The sequence below is a fragment of the Callionymus lyra genome, chromosome 17 (assembly GCF_982586985.1).
Source record: "Callionymus lyra chromosome 17, fCalLyr1.hap1.1, whole genome shotgun sequence".
In the NCBI taxonomy this organism is placed as follows: Eukaryota; Metazoa; Chordata; class Actinopteri; order Syngnathiformes; family Callionymidae; genus Callionymus; species Callionymus lyra.
The window spans coordinates 3,576,303-3,594,466 of NC_141834.1; the positions used below are offsets into that span (position 1 = coordinate 3,576,303).

The 18,164-nt window shown below is 42.7% G+C and overlaps 2 protein-coding genes across 2 annotated transcripts; both read left to right on the forward strand.

Annotated features, from left to right (window-relative positions):
* The first annotated feature begins 704 nt into the window (after positions 1 to 704).
* LOC148062111 (ubiquitin-conjugating enzyme E2 E1) lies at positions 705 to 10,104 on the forward strand. The gene is made up of 6 exons (XM_087779132.1): positions 705 to 864; positions 2,441 to 2,625; positions 5,092 to 5,142; positions 7,518 to 7,650; positions 9,177 to 9,324; positions 9,565 to 10,104. Exons 2-6 carry the CDS (start codon positions 2,471 to 2,473, stop codon positions 9,660 to 9,662), a joined length of 585 nt encoding a protein of 194 aa, XP_087635258.1. The 5' UTR covers positions 705 to 864; positions 2,441 to 2,470; the 3' UTR covers positions 9,663 to 10,104.
* A 2,988-nt stretch (positions 10,105 to 13,092) lies between these two features.
* nr1d2a (nuclear receptor subfamily 1, group D, member 2a) lies at positions 13,093 to 17,793 on the forward strand. The gene is made up of 8 exons (XM_087812699.1): positions 13,093 to 13,363; positions 14,482 to 14,709; positions 14,779 to 14,867; positions 15,259 to 15,403; positions 15,475 to 16,016; positions 16,082 to 16,267; positions 16,335 to 16,545; positions 17,041 to 17,793. The coding sequence occupies exons 1-8, from the start codon at positions 13,333 to 13,335 to the stop codon at positions 17,238 to 17,240; spliced, it is 1,632 nt and encodes a 543-aa protein (XP_087668825.1). The 5' UTR covers positions 13,093 to 13,332; the 3' UTR covers positions 17,241 to 17,793.
* Positions 17,794 to 18,164: the final 371 nt, after the last annotated feature.

An 18,164-nucleotide genomic window follows, 5' to 3' on the forward strand; every position in this document is an offset into this window, starting at 1 on the left:
GAGGCAGTGAGTCCCTCGTCATGATGATGTTATTACTTTATAAAGTTAGTTCTTGGTTCTTTTTTCTTTTGCTTATTTTGTGTCTCATTTTATTATTTTATTCTGTACTTTCATCACTCAAAAATAATATGTTGTGTGTACAACTTTGGCAATAAAAGTTCCTGATCCTGAAGTCGTCCTCGGTCTGAAATCTCGGCGAACAAGTGGTTACGTGAGTGACCACGTGATAATGATGGTTAATTATTATGAATTATTATGCGAACATAATGGTTACGTGAGTGTCTATTATGATGTAATAACGGTCTTCACTCAGCTGTAATCACACCCCTGCTTTGTTTACAAAACGAGTCCCTTGATGACATGGATTGATGACGCGTGGTGACAAATCTTGATGGCCCAGGGGTCACGCAAAGCCATGATCCAGGTTTAAACTATTAAACAATTTAGAGACATATTTTATTGAATTTATGTTTGTATGTGTTTTGTTTTTTTATTAGACTTACAGAGAATTATTAAATTAACCTTTGTATTCAGGGATTCAGTTGAAGATGTGGTTACTGACCACTGCAGATGTTACGGTGGTCATAATGTTACGGCCACTTTAGATAAACAAAAACTTTTGAGCCAATCTGTTCACTGTGACATGTTCGTTCCAAGCGCACGGTTGTGACCTGAGAGAGTGTCGATGTGTTGTCTTGAGGTGACTTGATCCAGACACCTTGACGTGGACGCGCTGCCAGGCTCGTCTCTGGAGGGGGACCGGGGTCGTCCTGCCCACTGCAGCCGCTACAGGCTACTTCCGTTCCGCAGAGGGCGACAGGCAGCAGCCAAGACCGTGGCGGAGGTCCAGACACAATAGACTGGGTAAGTTCCCTTCGCGAGGTCTTATTCTGTCTTTTTATCGTCGTGCCACGCCGACTGCTCGGTGCCCGCCGGTCGAGCGTGTGTCCCGGTGCGTTTAGCCGCCGCGTGTGTCGTGCAGTGACCGCCTCACGCGGAGATAAAGACGGACAAACAAACAACAGCGCCGCGGTGAGCTGGTAGCACGGAAAACGGGCTGCGTCTATTTGCTGGCGCGCTATAGTTCCTTAGTGGTGTCTGGAGTCACATTTTTAAAATTCACTATAGTAAAGACACCAGCGTGAGATGCATATATAATCTATAATCTCTCTTTGTAGCCAGAATTGATCACGAATAAGTGTTTGTATCAAGAGGTGCTTCGCACGCAGGTTTCTCTTACGCCACTCCAGGAGTTAGTCGCAGCCCGAAGTCTTCAGGCCTGCGTTGTGGAGCGAGGGGTGGGGGCGACCGTTCGCCGGGTTTCCTCGCGTTGAACATTAAAGAGCTTTTTTTTTTTTTACAACACCGTCTGCCGGACATGCGTTTATTGGCGTTAACAAAGGGACTGTAGGATCCAACGGTCTTTAGCTGGTTACTTTTAAGAGCGAGCACTTGCTAGCATCTTGGCTAACAGCGCGACACCGCTAATGTTTGTTTGCTGTAAAGAATAGACAATATTTTATCTTCACATTCTCAAGATTCAAGATCGCAAAGAATCTTCTCAGGTAGGAATGGTGGCATTTCCTACTTTCCGTGATGCGCCAGTATCTACAATCCCGTAGTTTAGCTTAATAAAATCATAACAAACACTAGCAAGCTAACAACACTGAAGTAGCTTCATTACATCTGTGTGATGCAGGGTTTTGCTGGACGTTGGTTTAAGGCTAGGCCACTGCGGTGTCTACTGGAAGAATTCAATGGGGGTACAAGGTGAGGGGCTCGTGTTGGAATTCAAGTTTGGGTTGAACTGAGTCGTCTGCCAGAGACTTGGCGTAGATCCAACGCATACCCAGTTCTAAATGTCGTGTTTTTAATCAAGTCAAGGAGCATTGTACTTGGAGCTGGTCTGAGTCACTGGGCCAGGGTGGAATTGGACCTCGAGATGTCAAACCTGTCTGTTGGGTGTGAACAGACTGGCCATTCAGAGCCATGTTATTTGTCTTCTTACGGCAACTGATGATGGGAACTTGCTGTGAGGAGAAATGTTGGCGACTTAGGGCCGGTTAGAGCAGTAGATGCCCCCTGTTTCTTTAAAACCAGCTCTGGTGTGGTAGATTTGGAAATGGTGGTTTTACATCTTCAACTTTTTTAAAGGATGATATCATTTACCCTGAAAGTGTCTACTAGTCTTCCCATCAGACTAGAAACTAGTCTTCCCATCACAACAAAAGGACTGCAAACTGTTTCTGGTTCTGCAACAGGTCCAATTAGAGAACTGAACCATCCTCGAATGTTGACTAGGCTTTGAAGACCTTAGTTTACCTCTGTGTTTGTGTCCTAGCAGTGAATGAAGAGAGGAAAACAATAAAACTAACACAGGGTTTAATGTCAAACTTGTCTTTTGAGGCTACAGTGTAAATTGTCGTTTTCTGCCCTGCAGGTCCCGGATTTTCTTCAAACCCAAACCGGAATGTCGGATGAGGATTCCCGTGCCAGCACAAGCTCATCCTCATCGCCACCTTCCTCCAGCCAGACCAGACAACGGGAAACACCTTGCAAGAAGAAACGGGAGAGTAAAGCCAGCATGAGCAAGACCTCCAAGCTGCTTTCCACCAGCGCCAAAAGGTAACTTGATTAACCTGCTGTAGAGGTTTGAGTTTTGGACTTTCTAGACCAGGGGTGGCCGGTAAGTAAAGTAAAGGTTATTTGCAAAGCGCCTTTCTAGAGTCACAAGGTGCTTTAACAATCAAAAACAATATACAGCTAAAATACATGCTTTAAAAGGCCAAGAAAAACACAGGAGTCCCAAAAAATCAAGGAAAAGCCTGCACAAATAAGAATGTCTTAAGATGTTTCTTGAAGGAGTCAGTAGACTCCATCAAATGCAGAGAGAGAGGAAGATCATTCCATAGCTTAGGAGCAACAGCGTGGAAGGATTTCTCTCCTCTGTTCTGCCTGACCATGAATAGCTCTGATAGTAAGAACCAGAATTTTCAAATGATCCTGAAAGAAACTGGCAGCCAGTGAAGAGTTTAAAGGATCGGGGAAATGTAAGTTTTTCTACTAGTGCAGGTCAGAATTCTCACTGACGGTCCTCAAAGACCGCAGTGGGTGCATGTTTTTGTGTCCAAATGATCAAGCATGCACAGTCTAACCAATGAGGTATCGGCTGAAACAAGCAAAAACAGACTATAGTCAACTGATTACACTCCTAAGACACCTGATTGGTGAAAAGGTGTCCTCTTGATTGGTTGGAACAAAATCCTGCACCCACTGCGGCTCTTTGCGGACCGGGTTCACCACCCCTGTTCTAGACCTCCTAACCTGGTCACATCCTCCCACTTTCAGTTGTTTTTGTCCCTGGTGCTCTACGGTCCGATTTAACTCGTCAAAATGTTGAGCTTTAATTTTCCCAACCAATGTTTGCCATTTTTTTTAGGAAGTAGCGATTCAACCAACACATTTAAAGCGCAACTAATGTAAAAGAAAAATCACTCTTCTTTTTCAAGTGTTGAAGTTTCCTCTCGAAGAAGCAGCATCATGACCATGTTTTGAAGTTATTCTAAATCTTGGCGAAAGAGAGGTTACAAGAGCGAACCATATTATATTATTTTATTATATATTTGTTCTTGTTCTGTATTGCTGTGTGCTGGCTGGGAAAACAATTTTTCCGAAGTGGACCTCCAGAGGGATCAATAAAGTTTTATCTATCTATTATGTTATAATGGACTTCAGATCTCCCCAAGCCAGCTGTAATCACACCCTGATCACACAATTGTGGAAGTAGAGACTTCTGAGAGTGACGACGTGCAGTGACAAATCTCGATGCTTGACCAAAAAAAGCATTGTGGTTTGATCCCATTTTGTACTGTTGTTTAAAGTGTACCGGTTTATTTCTAAACCGTTTAATTAAGGTTACTTTATTTAAGATGACATAAGCAATGTAATGAACAAAACTTGCAATACCTTTTGATTTTAACTAAAATTCAAGTGAAAATTTACAATTGACAAATATGCCAATTCGATTAAATCTTGGGATGGTATGAAAATCTGATTGATAGGATTCATAAATGTCCCCCCAAAAAAGTGTATGTATGTTCACACATACATTTTTAGATTTCATAAGTTTGTCTTTATAGACGAATGTCACATTGTCCGTGTGATTCATCAAAACAAGTGTTTGAGAACATTACGAGTAAAATGACTTCAGGGTTTTACAAAAAACAACTAAATACTGTCAGTGATTCTGGAATGTACCAAATCTTCAATTTGCTTGTTCTGGATACTCCTCTACAGGCAATCATCAGATTACTCTCATAAATGCCTCGGCACTTTGACTCTAAAAAACAAACTGGAAACACAAACTTCCTCTAGTGCCCTCTTCTGCGAAAATTCTCTCCCTGACAAAATGCTCCCGAATAACTATTGCTGACTCCAGCGTTTTCAGCTCTGAAGTTTACACGACAGGGCTCTTTTGTTGTGTCATGTGATTTGCTCGTTTTAGATCTCCACACACAGACACGTTTGTAGTGGAGCACATCCATCACTCTTCTAAGAGCGAGTGCAAGACATTCTCATGCTAAATTAGAGACGCACACTTTGATGTTTATCCAAAGATAAGAATGACAAGAGTAGAAAAGTAAAACATGTAGGATTTCAATTATTAATTTATTTTCTATTTCTGGGAATAACATCAGGTCATCTTTAACTATTTTGTCAGTTAATAAAAATTAAAACTCTTGTTGTTGTCTTCAACAATTGTTTGACACTTTCTCAGCCATTGGTGAGTGACCTTGTAATTCAAACCAGCGCAACTCGTCTGATAGTCATGCAGCTCATGTTATTGTAAAGTATCTTGTTTTACATCGTACAGTCTCTAGATTTCTCGTTTTTGAGCGAGGTATAGCCAGAAAAGCAGCAAGAACTGTTACTTGGTGATGAATATGATATTTTACTTTAAACTTAAAATCAGAATCATTTCTCTTCAGCAATTCATTTAAAATTGGCTATGTTACTTTTACTTTTTATTAGGACTGAACATTTGAACAGATTCATTTGTTCCGTCTGTCTGACTGTAATTTTGTTCTTCAGGATTCAGAAAGAGCTGGCTGACATCACACTGGACCCACCGCCCAACTGCAGGTGTGTTTGACGCTTTCTTTTCTTCACCTCTAGCAGCTAACCGCTAAAGGGACAAGGTGCAGTTGTGGTCATAATGTTGCTCTGTAGTCATGTTAACATCCACAGAAAGTCCTGAGCTATTCCATTCAGAAGACCTTCTGTTATCCCCTTCCGACTCACTTTTAAACATGCATTATAATATGTAATTTTGGAAAATGACAGTATTAAGGTTGGTGGTTCGATTCCAGCTTGAGGCAACCAGTATCCTTTCTGTGTGGAGTTTATATGTTCTGCCCATATTTGCATGGGTTTCCTCCAGGCACCCTGGTTCCCTCCCATAGTGCAAAAAGCGTACAAAGGTTGATTGAGAACTTCAAAGAGTGTTTGTGAGAGAATGGTGGTGCTCGCCCTGGTGACTTGTACAGGGTATCCCTGCCTCTCTAAATTAGATTTCATTTATTTGGGATAAGCACCCGCCACCCTGCTTGGGGATTGTATTTTAAATGAATGAATGAATAGATAGATAATAAATAAATGAGCAGTAGAAAAACATTTTTAGTAGGAAAAACAACAAAGTACATAGAATCTGTCGTTCAAGTTAATCCGTTTTTGCCAAGCAAAATAAACCTTTTTAGTTTTTTATGTGATAAACCTTTAGTTGGCACCCATAAAACCCTTATTTAGCTCTAGGAAATGTAAACAATTCCTCAGTCATCCATTGGTAATTAAACTTTCATTTGATCGATCTGGCTGAACATGCGGATTGGCCTGTGGGATGTTTCCGTCCACGTTCAGTGAAGAATTGACTTCTTTGATAGAGATCTAGCTCCTGGCTAATTGGAATCACCTGACTAGCACGGCCAACCGATCCCATGTAACCAAATATGAGTTTATTCTCAAACCATGAAACCAAACGGAGACCATTCTTTTGATCCTCCCACATTAAACCGGTTGCTCAGCGTTGAAGCCACATTTCATTAGATTCCCCCCTTCTGTGCAGCCCTCTGGGGGAATCTACGAAGCACCTCTCTGCTCTAAGACTGCTAAGCCTGACCTCTGACCTGTGGGTTGAGGAGGACTAGAGAAGAACAAGAGTGAATCTTCCACTGTCAGGAGATCAAACAAACGTCCTCTGGCCTTGGAGCGTCACACTCCAGCAGTCTGGGCACTAATGAGAGCAGGAGTGGAGCGTCTCCTGCAGCTCACAGCAGCTCAGAGAACACTCTTTGTTCTCCATCTTACATGTGGCATGTTACATCGTGAACATGGTCCTACGGTTGTCCTGGTGATAGCCATGCCCTTCAGTCTGCTCGCCAGTGGCATGAAGATTCTGGCCACTGATGCCCTCAACTCTGGGAAGACATCGAGTTATTGACGAACCTAAACCTGTTTTAATGAGAAAATTACATCACATTGACAGAAGATGGCGCTGTTGGTTTCCTGATCATACACCTGATCCCCTATTCTGTCCATTGACCTTAAGTACAAACTCTTCTGACGTCTTTTCTGTTTTTCCATCACTCTTGGAATATTTATTATACAACTACAGCAATTAGAAGCTGGAAATGATAACATATAAGTCTATCACGAGGCTTTCATTGGCATCATAACATATTTGACTGTATTCAACAGGATTGTCCTGCTGTGAAGTCTAATAGAATAAGATTTCACTAGAGTGATGAGAATTCTACCCACAACAACATCTAATGGAAACATGTCTGAATCGCATTTAAAAAACAAACGATAATTGCAAAGTTTAATCAAAAACTGGACCAGAAATCCAGCTTCTTTTTTAAAAATGCATTACCTAAAGTCCACCATTTTATAAACAAATTTGTTTCTAATCGAGACTAAACGTTTATCACGGCATCTTGTGGACGTTACATCCACTCAGTCGCTGGAATCACAGCCGCTCGTAGCGCCTCCGCTGAGAGTCTTTGTGTCGACACAATTATATCATGTATTTATGGCTCCCCGGGGGGTCGGAGCAGCTTGTTCTGCATGAAAGGGGAGGAACAGAGCGCAGCTTTGAGGGTAAATCAATAAAGATCACAGTTCATGATGATCTCAAGCAACGACGGCGCCTAAACTTGGTAGACTTTCTGTTTTCTCTCAGCGTATCTGGAAAATAAAACTGTTATTCAAATATAAATCGCCAAAACCTAAATCTGCTTTTACTACATTTGGAAAACTGCAGCATCTATTTGATTGTATGAGGTAACTGTCATCCTAACAGTTTTCACCTCATTCAGTCACAAACTGATTAGGTTATTATTCTTTATTGTGTCATCTCAGGTCTCAATGTTTTATTTTCCTTAACTGCTCTGAAACATAAGTGCTAAAGAAGTTTATTTTCGAAATTTAGGTTTTAAGTGTGTGTTTGTGTTGTGTGGCAGTGCTGGACCGAAGGGAGACAACATCTATGAGTGGAGGTCGACCATCCTGGGACCGCCAGGCTCCGTCTACGAGGGAGGAGTCTTCTTCCTGGACATCGCCTTCACACCTGACTACCCCTTTAAACCCCCCAAGGTACACTAACGTGTCATATCGACTCATTTGTTTACCATTCATTCATTTTCCTCTGAATTTTAAATATGTGACAAATGCACTTCTATCAAAGATTTACAGAAGGAAAATGTAAAAAAGTGCAGACTGGAAATCCTGCAGCAGAAAGCTGCACATAAATAGTTTGTGGGAGAGAGGACAATGCTTGTGGGAGGATCAGTTTCCTTCCTTTGACATACGTCTTTAAATTTAGCTCTAGAAACCATTTTTATTACTCAGATGATCCATTACTTCTATATAATTGGATATTAAAACATGTGATTATTATATCGCAAATTTTGTGATTTTAGTTTGTTCGAGTTTGTTCATTTAATTTCCGAGCCGCCGTATGGTCATGTGACTTACGGGCAACTGTGTGGAAAAAAAATGCTACCAGTGTCTCAACAACATGGAACGACATGTAGTATCAGCGTCAAAAGCAAACTCTTCAAACCTCCGCAGTGATAGAGAGACCCGTCTGTAATTTGCAGATCAATTTTCAACATAGCAGGAGAAAAATTAAGCAACCTGCAATTGCAGAATCCTGCAGAATGGAATAAACCTCTAAAAGTCAGATCGGGTTTCGGTGAAAAACCTGCAATCCACGCATCCGGTCAAGCAGTTAAATGACTATATTTGTACTGAAGTCGTGCGCTAACAGCAGAGAAGATGTAAGCGGATGTTTGGAGAGGAAAAAATCGCTCCACAAGATTTAACACCACTAACTTTATTAAGCATGTACACAAGTATCACAATAAAAAATATAAGACGAAACATAACCGTTAACTTTCTTGTTCTGTAGAAACGTGAGAAACTTTCTTTTGGTGAGTCACTTACAACGTCTCCTTTCCTTGTGGATGGAAACATGAGGCGTGTTCGCAGACTGGAAAAAAACTGTGGATTACTTTTTTCTTGCTGCTTTTAACCTTGTCCACTAGAGGGCTCTCCTCCTCCATGGTTGTTACCTTCAATGACGGTCTTTGTCAGAATCCAGACATAATGCCTTCCCCTATCCCTTATTACAGGGGTCCCCAACCTTTTTTGCACCACGGACCGGTTTAATGTCAGACAAGATTTCTCGGACCGGTGCAAGTACCATTTTAGTCCGGGTACTTCCTACATGATGACAAGACGGGTCACAAACGCGTTTCAAAAGCTAATTTATCGAGGTACACAAACTGTCTATAACTAATAGTTACGTTTTTTTATAATAATAAATAATTTTATCCCATCTTGGACACCAGCATCTCTATTACAGTGTCCATCACAACATCAATAATCTGGATCTCTACAATCGATTTTAAGCCTTCAAAATCCTCCTCTTTTCCTGCAACATATGAAGGATTTTCACTGACTTGAAGACACTATCTTCATGTGGTGCCTGGCTTCAATGCTGTAGAGTAAACTTTATAGCAAGTCGATGTGAATACAAGTCAACAAGCCAGGATGTTGAGCGCTAAGTTACTCTGTGCTGCTAGTCGATTCAAACTCCTGGTCGTCCATGTCCACAGGTAACTTTCCGCACGAGGATCTATCACTGCAACATCAACAGTCAGGGCGTGATCTGTCTGGACATCCTGAAGGACAACTGGAGCCCCGCCCTCACCATCTCCAAGGTGCTGCTGTCCATCTGCTCCCTGCTCACAGACTGTAACCCAGGTGAGTCCCACAATCACACAACAAAGCATTTTAACATCCTCGTTCTAGTGTGTGAGAAGTGAATGTGTTAGTTTTAGTTGTTTTTTTCCTTTATGATGCCAGACGTGTTAGCTTATTGTCTTTTTCGCCAACCAAGATGTGAATTTGTTGCCTTTGAATGTGCTGGTTGCATGAACACTTGATGAAATTATTGTTGAGTTTCATGGTTGTCGTTTAATCTTCCTGTGAAATGTCCATCAGCGGACCCCCTGGTGGGCAGCATCGCCACCCAGTACACCACTAACAGAGCCGAACATGACCGAACAGCCAAACAGTGGACGAAGAGATACGCCACATAGACCTGCTGAGGACCACGGTGGAGGCGAAAGAAAGGTGGAGGTTTTGGAGGGTTAGCTAGGGAGATGGCGGGGTCAGGGACGGGAGGGGGGATGCTGGGCGGTCTGTGTCCGGGATGTTATTTCTATCTCAGATTTTTACTTTATTGTCTGGTTGTTGTTTTTTTTGTTTTTTTTTTTGCTTCTTGACTTAAGTTATCTCCGCAAATAACAAGACAACGGGGGAGGGAGGAAGTGTCGTCCGCCCGCCTTGTCGTTTCCATTATTTCACCGTCAAATAGAATTCCTGCTGCGCACAAAGTTTCACCCTGAAATGTATCACGGTCACCGCGACCAACTTAGGGGTCGCCTCGGATGATACTTCCCGTGTTTCAGAAGTGTACAAACTGTTGTTAAAAGTCTGCTGTCAAAAATATGTTCCAATAAACACAGATGTCCTGGGAAAGTTTGCAGTGTGTTTTCTGTGGAGTCTGTCATGTTTTTGGTCTGAATATGAACCGTGTACTTCTCTCCAGCTCTGCTGGTGGTGACCCTCATGTTGTGTTGCTAAGTATTCATGAAACATGGGTGTCTTTGACCCAAAATGTATATATTTATAAAAACATTTCTCTGAGTTGATTCCATAGGTATCAGATTTTGAACATTCTAATCGAACAACAAAGAGTCAATCTAGATTCAAATTATTTTAATCTTATGAAATGCATTTACAATTTTTAACGTGTCATTCATTTTCTTTTGTTATTCAAATGTAATTCTTAATTACATGTTATTTTTTTTCACCACATATTAATACATTTTCAATTAAGAAACCCGACACCAGAGTCTAGATGACTTCAATTCAAACAATTTCATCAATAATTTTTCATTTCTATTTGTGTAGTTTATTATTCATTAACCTCGATACAATTTTAGTTTTTTTTCTTTTTTTCTGCTCTTTCCTTAATTATTTAACTTTTTTTAATCTTAATCTCCAAATTCGTGAAATTAAGTCGTGTATAGTATAACTTGAAACATTGAATAAATATTAATTATGAAATAAATATGGAGTTTAGGCTAATAAAATACTAAAACGTATGTAAACAATTAGCAGGTTTATTTCCTGACGATGAGGTTTTTCAAAATGCGAGTGATGTTCTTGTCCGCAGGTGATATTTTGGACTGTGACATCACTCCCGTGACTTAAGTGTTGCTTTTGTGCGATTGTTTTTTTTGCCTCTAATTTCATAACAAACTATTTACGTCTCACCAAAGCTATTTCTCTGTTTTACAGAAGCAAAATGTGCAGAAATGTGTTTGATATTTAATATCCGCTTCATAACCAGTCTGTGTTCGCCTCATGCTTGAGGTTAGATCACTGATCACTGCTGGTCCAACTTCTAAGATCCTCTCTTAGGATCCTCTGAGGTTATAGATGTTAGAATGATTAACGGCGTCAGTCACTTTGCTCCAGACCTGTGCTTTGTAATCTCTGTCACAACTTCTCTACTACCAGAAGTAAACAAAACATTTTTTTCAACTCCACTACTAACAAAGGAAAACAAAATATATGTTCCTAACTCCACCCAAAATGATTTGGATCTTCACAAAAATGTGTTTCTCTGTGTGTTTGAGTTTATGAGCCACTGAAATTCTTCATCATAGGCAGGTATTTACCATCAGATTAGAGATTTCCAAGTAGTTCATAAATCTGGAGTAGTTTTGCGTTGGCAATAAAGGAATAAAGTTGTTTTAATGCAGGGTGTGTTGATGTTTATATTCAACTGTTACTGAATGAGAAAGTTAAACTTCAACTTAAAGTCCACCCTGAAATGTTTCTACTGGGGATCCCGGCACAGTTCTGCCCTGTGACGTCATCTGAACATTTTGTTCTGGTTCTCGATCATTGGTCGATACTCCTCCTCGCTACGGGTGTTCAACATTTCCAGCTGCTGCTGCCGGATCAGGTTCCGTGCGTGTTTCTGCACGTGCACAAACAATGTTGACTCGTGGCTGAACTGAAAACGGGTTTGTTTGCAAGAATCCTCGAGCGGTGGTCCTGTGATCAACTCCCCGCTACCCTGGACGACAGGGACCTTTGATGGCTGAATCTGAATTCTTGTTGGTTTTCTTGACTGATTCACATTTCTTTCACAGCTGTTCTCGGCGATGAATAAGTTCAGCTCAGTAGTAGTTACCACTTGCTCCTAAGCTTTGGAACGATCTTCCTCTCTCTTTGCGCTTGATGGATCTACTGACTCCTTCAAGAAACATCTTAAGACGTTTTTATTTGTTCAGGCTTTTCCTTGATTTTTTGGAACTCCTGTTGTGTTATCAGTTTTATCTTGATCTTTAAAGTATATACTTTATTAAATATTGTTTTGATTGTTTTAGCGCTTTGTGACCCTGGTCTGGAAAAGCGCTATATAAATAAAAATTACTACTACTTTACTTACTTACTCCTCCTCTAGTCTTCCACTTCCTGAAAATTTTACTGGAATCACATCCTGCTCTTTATTGTGTAGAGAATATCAAAATGTTGAACTTGAACTTAAAACACACCTCAAAGAACACGACTTAAATGATACGAAAACATATTTTAACTGTTTTATTATGAAGGACATCAGTTCTATCGTGTAGATATTAAAAAAATATTTGAATAAAAAAAAATATGAATGACTCACGTCGGCACCGAAATGTTCGGACAATAATATTGAATATCGCTTTTTAGTAAGTAATTAAGTAATTTTTATTTGTATAGCGCTTTTCCAGACCAGGGTCACAAAGCGCTTAAACAATCAAAACAATATTCAATAAAGTATATACTTTAAAGGTCAAGATAAAACTGATAACACAACAGGAGTTCCAGAAAATCAAGGAAAAGCCTGAACAAATAGAAACGTCTTAAGATATTTCTTAAAGCATTCCATGGAATATAAACCTGTAAAAGTCGACGCGAAAAACAGTTTATTATCAAACAAAATATTTTCAATCATGTAGATATGAAATTTGAAACACTTTAATGAAGAACATATTTTGTGGGCAAGATGACGTCATTGACGACACTTCAAAACATTTTTTCCCTCGTTGTCCAATGTTATTCTCTCCCAGAAAGACCGACATTTCTTTTTATAATTCCACGGAATGTAAACGTGTAAAAGTCGACGTACATTGACGCACTAAAATGGAAATAAAAGTGAAATATCGTTGGGTTTCGTGTTAGCGTAACAACAGCGCTGAGTGTTTTTGTGGAACGTCGCATGTTTCTTACGTAAAGCGTCGAGTCTCCTCGACAACACGCCGCGGAACAGGCGGGACAGGCGGGACACACGAGCGCCAGTGCTGCGCTGCAACGTGACCATCGAGCAGCAGTCCCTCCTGTTACGTCCCGCCCGCGCCCGTCGCTCCGCCCACCGCCCGTCCTGAAACTGTGTCACTGGGTTAAAGTGGCTCCAGCGGCCCGGCGAGGAGGCGGGGCGGACAAGTGGGTCACATGGGCGAGTCCCACTACACAGAGAACATTAAGTTCTCCTGACTCACCCGCGGGCTCACACAACAACCCGGCTGTCCCTCGGAAGCGGCCGCTCGAGCTCTCTCTCTCCGGGAAACGGCGGAAGAGTCGTTCAAGCCTCGCGTTCTTTTATCTTTTAACCCCGAAACAAAGAGTCCACGGTTCTTGTTCTACTCGCACTGAAAGATGCCTGAGGACGTCGGGACCGCCAAACCTGGTGAGACATTTTTTATTTCTAATGTTGTTTTTGCGTCCAGGTGTTATCTATAGATAATGTTAATACTGTCATTGAACGCATCATCGTGTGTTAATGTCACAGTGGTTGTTAGTGTGCGAGTGTCGGGTCTCTGGTGGTCTTGTCAAACCGGGTCAGAGCTGGGGGGACGACAACAGATCAGTCGCGCTCACATGGACCCTGCAGCCTAGCCATGTGCGCGTGTGTACAGGCGCTGCGGGACACGCGTCTGATTGGTCGGGAGGCGTGGCCTCGGTGCTTCCTTTGTGCGCGAGACTCGCTCTGGTTGGTCGAGAGGGCTGCGTGACGTAGACCATTGCATAATGCGTGTGGTACCGCTTGTCGTTACACGTGAGACACTGACCCACTTTCAGTCGTGACAGGTCCACGTGTGGGCGAGCCAGGAGGGTTAGGTAACACCTGTGTACCCTGAGAAAGAAAGTAGCTTTAATTCATCCCATAATCGAAACGCGTTGGTGACGAAAATGACGTCGAGACGACTCTGTTATGATTTGACACTTTAATATTGACACTAAAATTGAATCGGTTATCTCGCGAAATGTCAAATTTGACAGTTACGTCACCTGTAACGTTTATTAAAAAAAAAACAAAAAAAAACTGTCCCACTTTTACTCGATCAGAACCTTCTTCCTTTGTTTCATAGTTTTTCCTTTAAACGAAAATATTTCGTTGTGTGTGTAATAAACACAGAACAAACTTGACTATCACATCACAGAACTATCCGTTTAAACGACAAATTAGGTCCTAGCGTGCCTTTAAGTATTTAAAGTTGGAGCTTTAAATCCTGACGTGGTTCCTCACATAGTTACATAACCTGTTGCTATGATGTGCTGGGCCTCTTTGTTCCTCACTGTTCTGTTGCTCCAGTGCTTGAGTGACCCGGTCTGGAGTGTCTAGAAACACAGGCATGTTATGTAAGGGTGTTATCAAACCACGAGCAGAAGGGAGGTGATAAATAAGGTCGAACATTGTGGCTCACGGAACCAGGAAATGTGTACCACTAAGGCGTGGACGCGCTTTTAATAGAAGTTTCCCTGAAGGTTTTTAAAAGTTGTTGACATTCATTTATTTTTTCACAGGAGGAGTCATCGCCTACATCTCCTCCGGCTCCGCCTCCAGCCCCGAGTCCTGCATGAGCACCAGTCCCAGCAACGGCAGCTATATGTCCACGTCTCCGCCTGCCTCGCGCCCGACGCTCCCCAGCCGGGCCGACGGGATGGTGGTCGACATCGCCCCGTCGGGCAGGAACGGGACCAAAGGTGGCGAGAAGACCGGGCGCTCCTCATCCTCAAAGAGCAGCATCACCAGTGAGTTGAATTGAGAGAAACGCAATGTTGTCCGACTCGGGACTCATGCGAGTGTGTCCTGGTCCACAGAGATCAACGGCATGGTGCTCCTGTGCAAGGTCTGCGGGGACGTGGCCTCAGGATTCCACTACGGCGTCCACGCCTGTGAAGGATGCAAGGTGAGTTCTGATGCAGATGTTATTGTTATGAATCTTGAAGCTGGAGGAAATTAACCTTCTGGATACAGAACCTTTCCTCTGTTATTGTGCATGTACAAGCTACAACACTGCCCCCTGTGTCGCATTTGGCGTATTACCAATGATCAGTCATCGCATTCAGGGTTATAGCTAAACTCAACATTTGAAACTTCTGTATATGAGCTTGCTTCCGATAAATATAATGCACAGCAAAGTCTTCAAAAATGTCCTGGGTCCAGATGGAACTTCAGACAAATTCTGATAGTGTTAACAATCTTGAAATTTATGAAAAACTTGCAAAAAAAATGGTAGTTGTAGGAGATCTGCTAACTCATCTCAGTTACACTAACCATTTTTCTCCCGGTGTGTTCAGGGGTTCTTCCGGAGGAGCATCCAGCAGAACATTCAGTACAAGAAGTGTCTTAAGATGGAGAACTGCACCATCATGAGGATCAACAGGAACCGCTGCCAGCAGTGCCGCTTCAAGAAGTGTCTTGCTGTCGGCATGTCCCGCGATGGTGAGTAGATGGTCCGACCCGGGTCTCCGGTTCTGTTCTGCCCGAGCGCTGACCCCCTGTCTTCTCTCCAGCTGTCAGATTCGGGCGCATCCCCAAGCGGGAGAAGCAGAGGATGCTGCTGGAGATGCAGAACGCCATGAACAACATGATGAGCAGCAACAGCCAGCTGCACAACATGCTGCAGGGACACCAGGGCGACGCCAGCCCGTCTCCCTCGTCCTCCTTTGCCTCCGACTCCCCGTCGTGCTCCAACCCCTCATCCCCCCAGTGTCCTCAAGATTCCGAGTCCGTGGTTTCCATGGACACCAACTCCAACTCCAGCTCCGCCTCCTCCTGCGGGTCGGACAGCGGAGAGGAAGAGTCCATGGTCATGCAGAACAGGCAGCACCAGGACGGCTTTACGTACAGCCAGCCGCCTCCGTCGCCGCCGGCCTGTCAGAAGCCGGCAGCGCCATCGCCGGTGGTCCAGGACGGCCGCGTGGACACCCAGCAGAGCTGGTGGAACAGCAACAACAACAATGTTGCTCGTTGTCAGTACGCTGCTCCTGAACGACCAGCGGAGTTTCTCGCTCGGGCAGAGCCCGCGAGTCACGTGAGGAGCCAGGTTCACCTGGTGAGTGTCGCTGCACTTGGTCTCACAGATGGTGAAGCTGGTGTCTGAGCGTGTCTCTCTCTCAGGTGTGTCCCATGAACTCCTCACCCTACGTGGACCCCAACAAGACCAGCCAGGAGATCTGGGAGGAGTTCTCCATGAGCTTTACTCCCGCTGTGCGGGAAGTGGTGGAGTTCGCCAAGAAAATCCCGGGCTTCCGTGACCTCCCGGAGCACGACCAGGTGGGCCTGCTGAAAGCTGGAACTTTCGAGGTGAGCTCCCAACATTGTGACTCCAGTCTGTACCCGGACTCTGACCGTCTGTCCGTCTCTCGTCCAGGTTCTGATGGTCCGCTTCGCCTCCATGTTCAACATGGCCGAGCGTACTGTCACCTTCCTGAGCGGCAAGCTCTACAGTATTGACACGCTCCGGTCGCTCGGCGCCGGCGAACTCCTCAACTCTATGTGCGAGTTCAGCGAGAAGCTGATGGCACTCAGACTGGACCAGGAGGAGATGAGCCTCTTCACGGCCGTGGTTCTGGTGTCAGCCGGTAAGAGTCACAAACACACAGAAGTGTCAATAGTACAAAAGTGAAATTTAAGATCCATTATTTAAATGAAAATGAATAAATTCCCAAAAATGTGAATCTACGTTCAAGAAATGCACACAAATAAATAAAATTGGTCAATAAATCAACTGACCTAAGCATTTAAAGATGTATTTAAATTAACATTAAACATCTCTTTAAAATCTTAGTGTTTGGTTTTTATCTATTTATTAAGAGGATGATGTGAAGTGGGGATATTAATCAAAAATGACTGATTTAATTAACTATTGGGGTATTATTGAGAACTATTATTTGTTAATGTATTACTTTTAGGTGAGAACACTTTAAAATAAGGTTTTTTTTTTTTTTTTTTTAAACATTTAAACCTCAGTTAAATTCAACTTATTAGGGCCACACTTTCCTTAGGTTTGACTTAAATCCTAAAGTCTACATTTTAAAAATGACCTTTCTGACCTTTATTCTCGTCTCCTTTTTTAGACCGCTCCGGTATCCAGGACCTCAATGCTGTGGAGGCTCTGCAGGACAAGCTGATCCGGGCTCTGAGGAACCTGGTGATGCAGAACCACGGCGAGGACTCGGCCACCACCTTCACCAAACTGCTGCTCAAACTTCCCGAGCTGCGCTCCCTCAACAACATGCACTCAGAGGAGCTTCTCTCCTTCAAGGTTCACCCGTGACCTCTTCCCACGGGAGCCGCCCGCACCAGGACCTGCCTCTGACTCTCGTCGTGTTTCACCGTCGTGTTCGTGTCCTCGTAGAATGTATCAAGTGTTTTTATATTCTATTTTTGTTAAGTCGAACACGTGGGGTCCGAGAGGAAAAAAGTACTGTATTTATAGAAGCTTGTTGCGCACGCCAGCGCAGAACTTCTTCAACTTCGTTTCCTTCAGAAGCCATTTAATGTAGAAAGGCTGCATGTTCGTCGGCCCATTTACCCGATGGATCATGAGCGCCTCAGATGTACATACCACAAACCACCCCACACGTTTCATTCTCGCTCCTGAAGACGGAAGACATTCAGCGACACTACGGTATTTTCACGGGACAACGAGACGAAACCACCCGCAGACATGTCAAATGTTTCAACACTTTGTATTTTGTAAACGTGTGCTTACAGGAGGAATAGTTTGTCTCTTGTACTGTCTGTAAATATCTATACATAAATATAAATATATCTTGGACATAGAATTATGAATATGATATAGTATGAATAAATACAATTGAAAACGATGGTCTCCTTTTATTTCAATGGTCTTGTTCTCAATCGCCGCAAGATGGCGCCGTTTCACAGACTTAAAAGCGTTTTATATTTACTTTCTGCCATAAAATGAGAATATAAAAGCGTACTTGATGGTCGAATAAAAGCTTGTTAATTTCTCTGGCTTAATACATTATATTTTCTTTAATCAAATGTTTTATAAATTGGAAAATGTAGAGATTTTGTCATTCCAATTTTTGAATCGCTTTATAAATGCGGTAAAACAAAACCTGCAAAAAGCAGGTTTAAGTTTTCATCTTAACCAGCCTATAACATATAACATTTGATTTTTTCCATCATGAAAATGTCTCAATTTGATATTGGAAGTAATATTTTGATATTC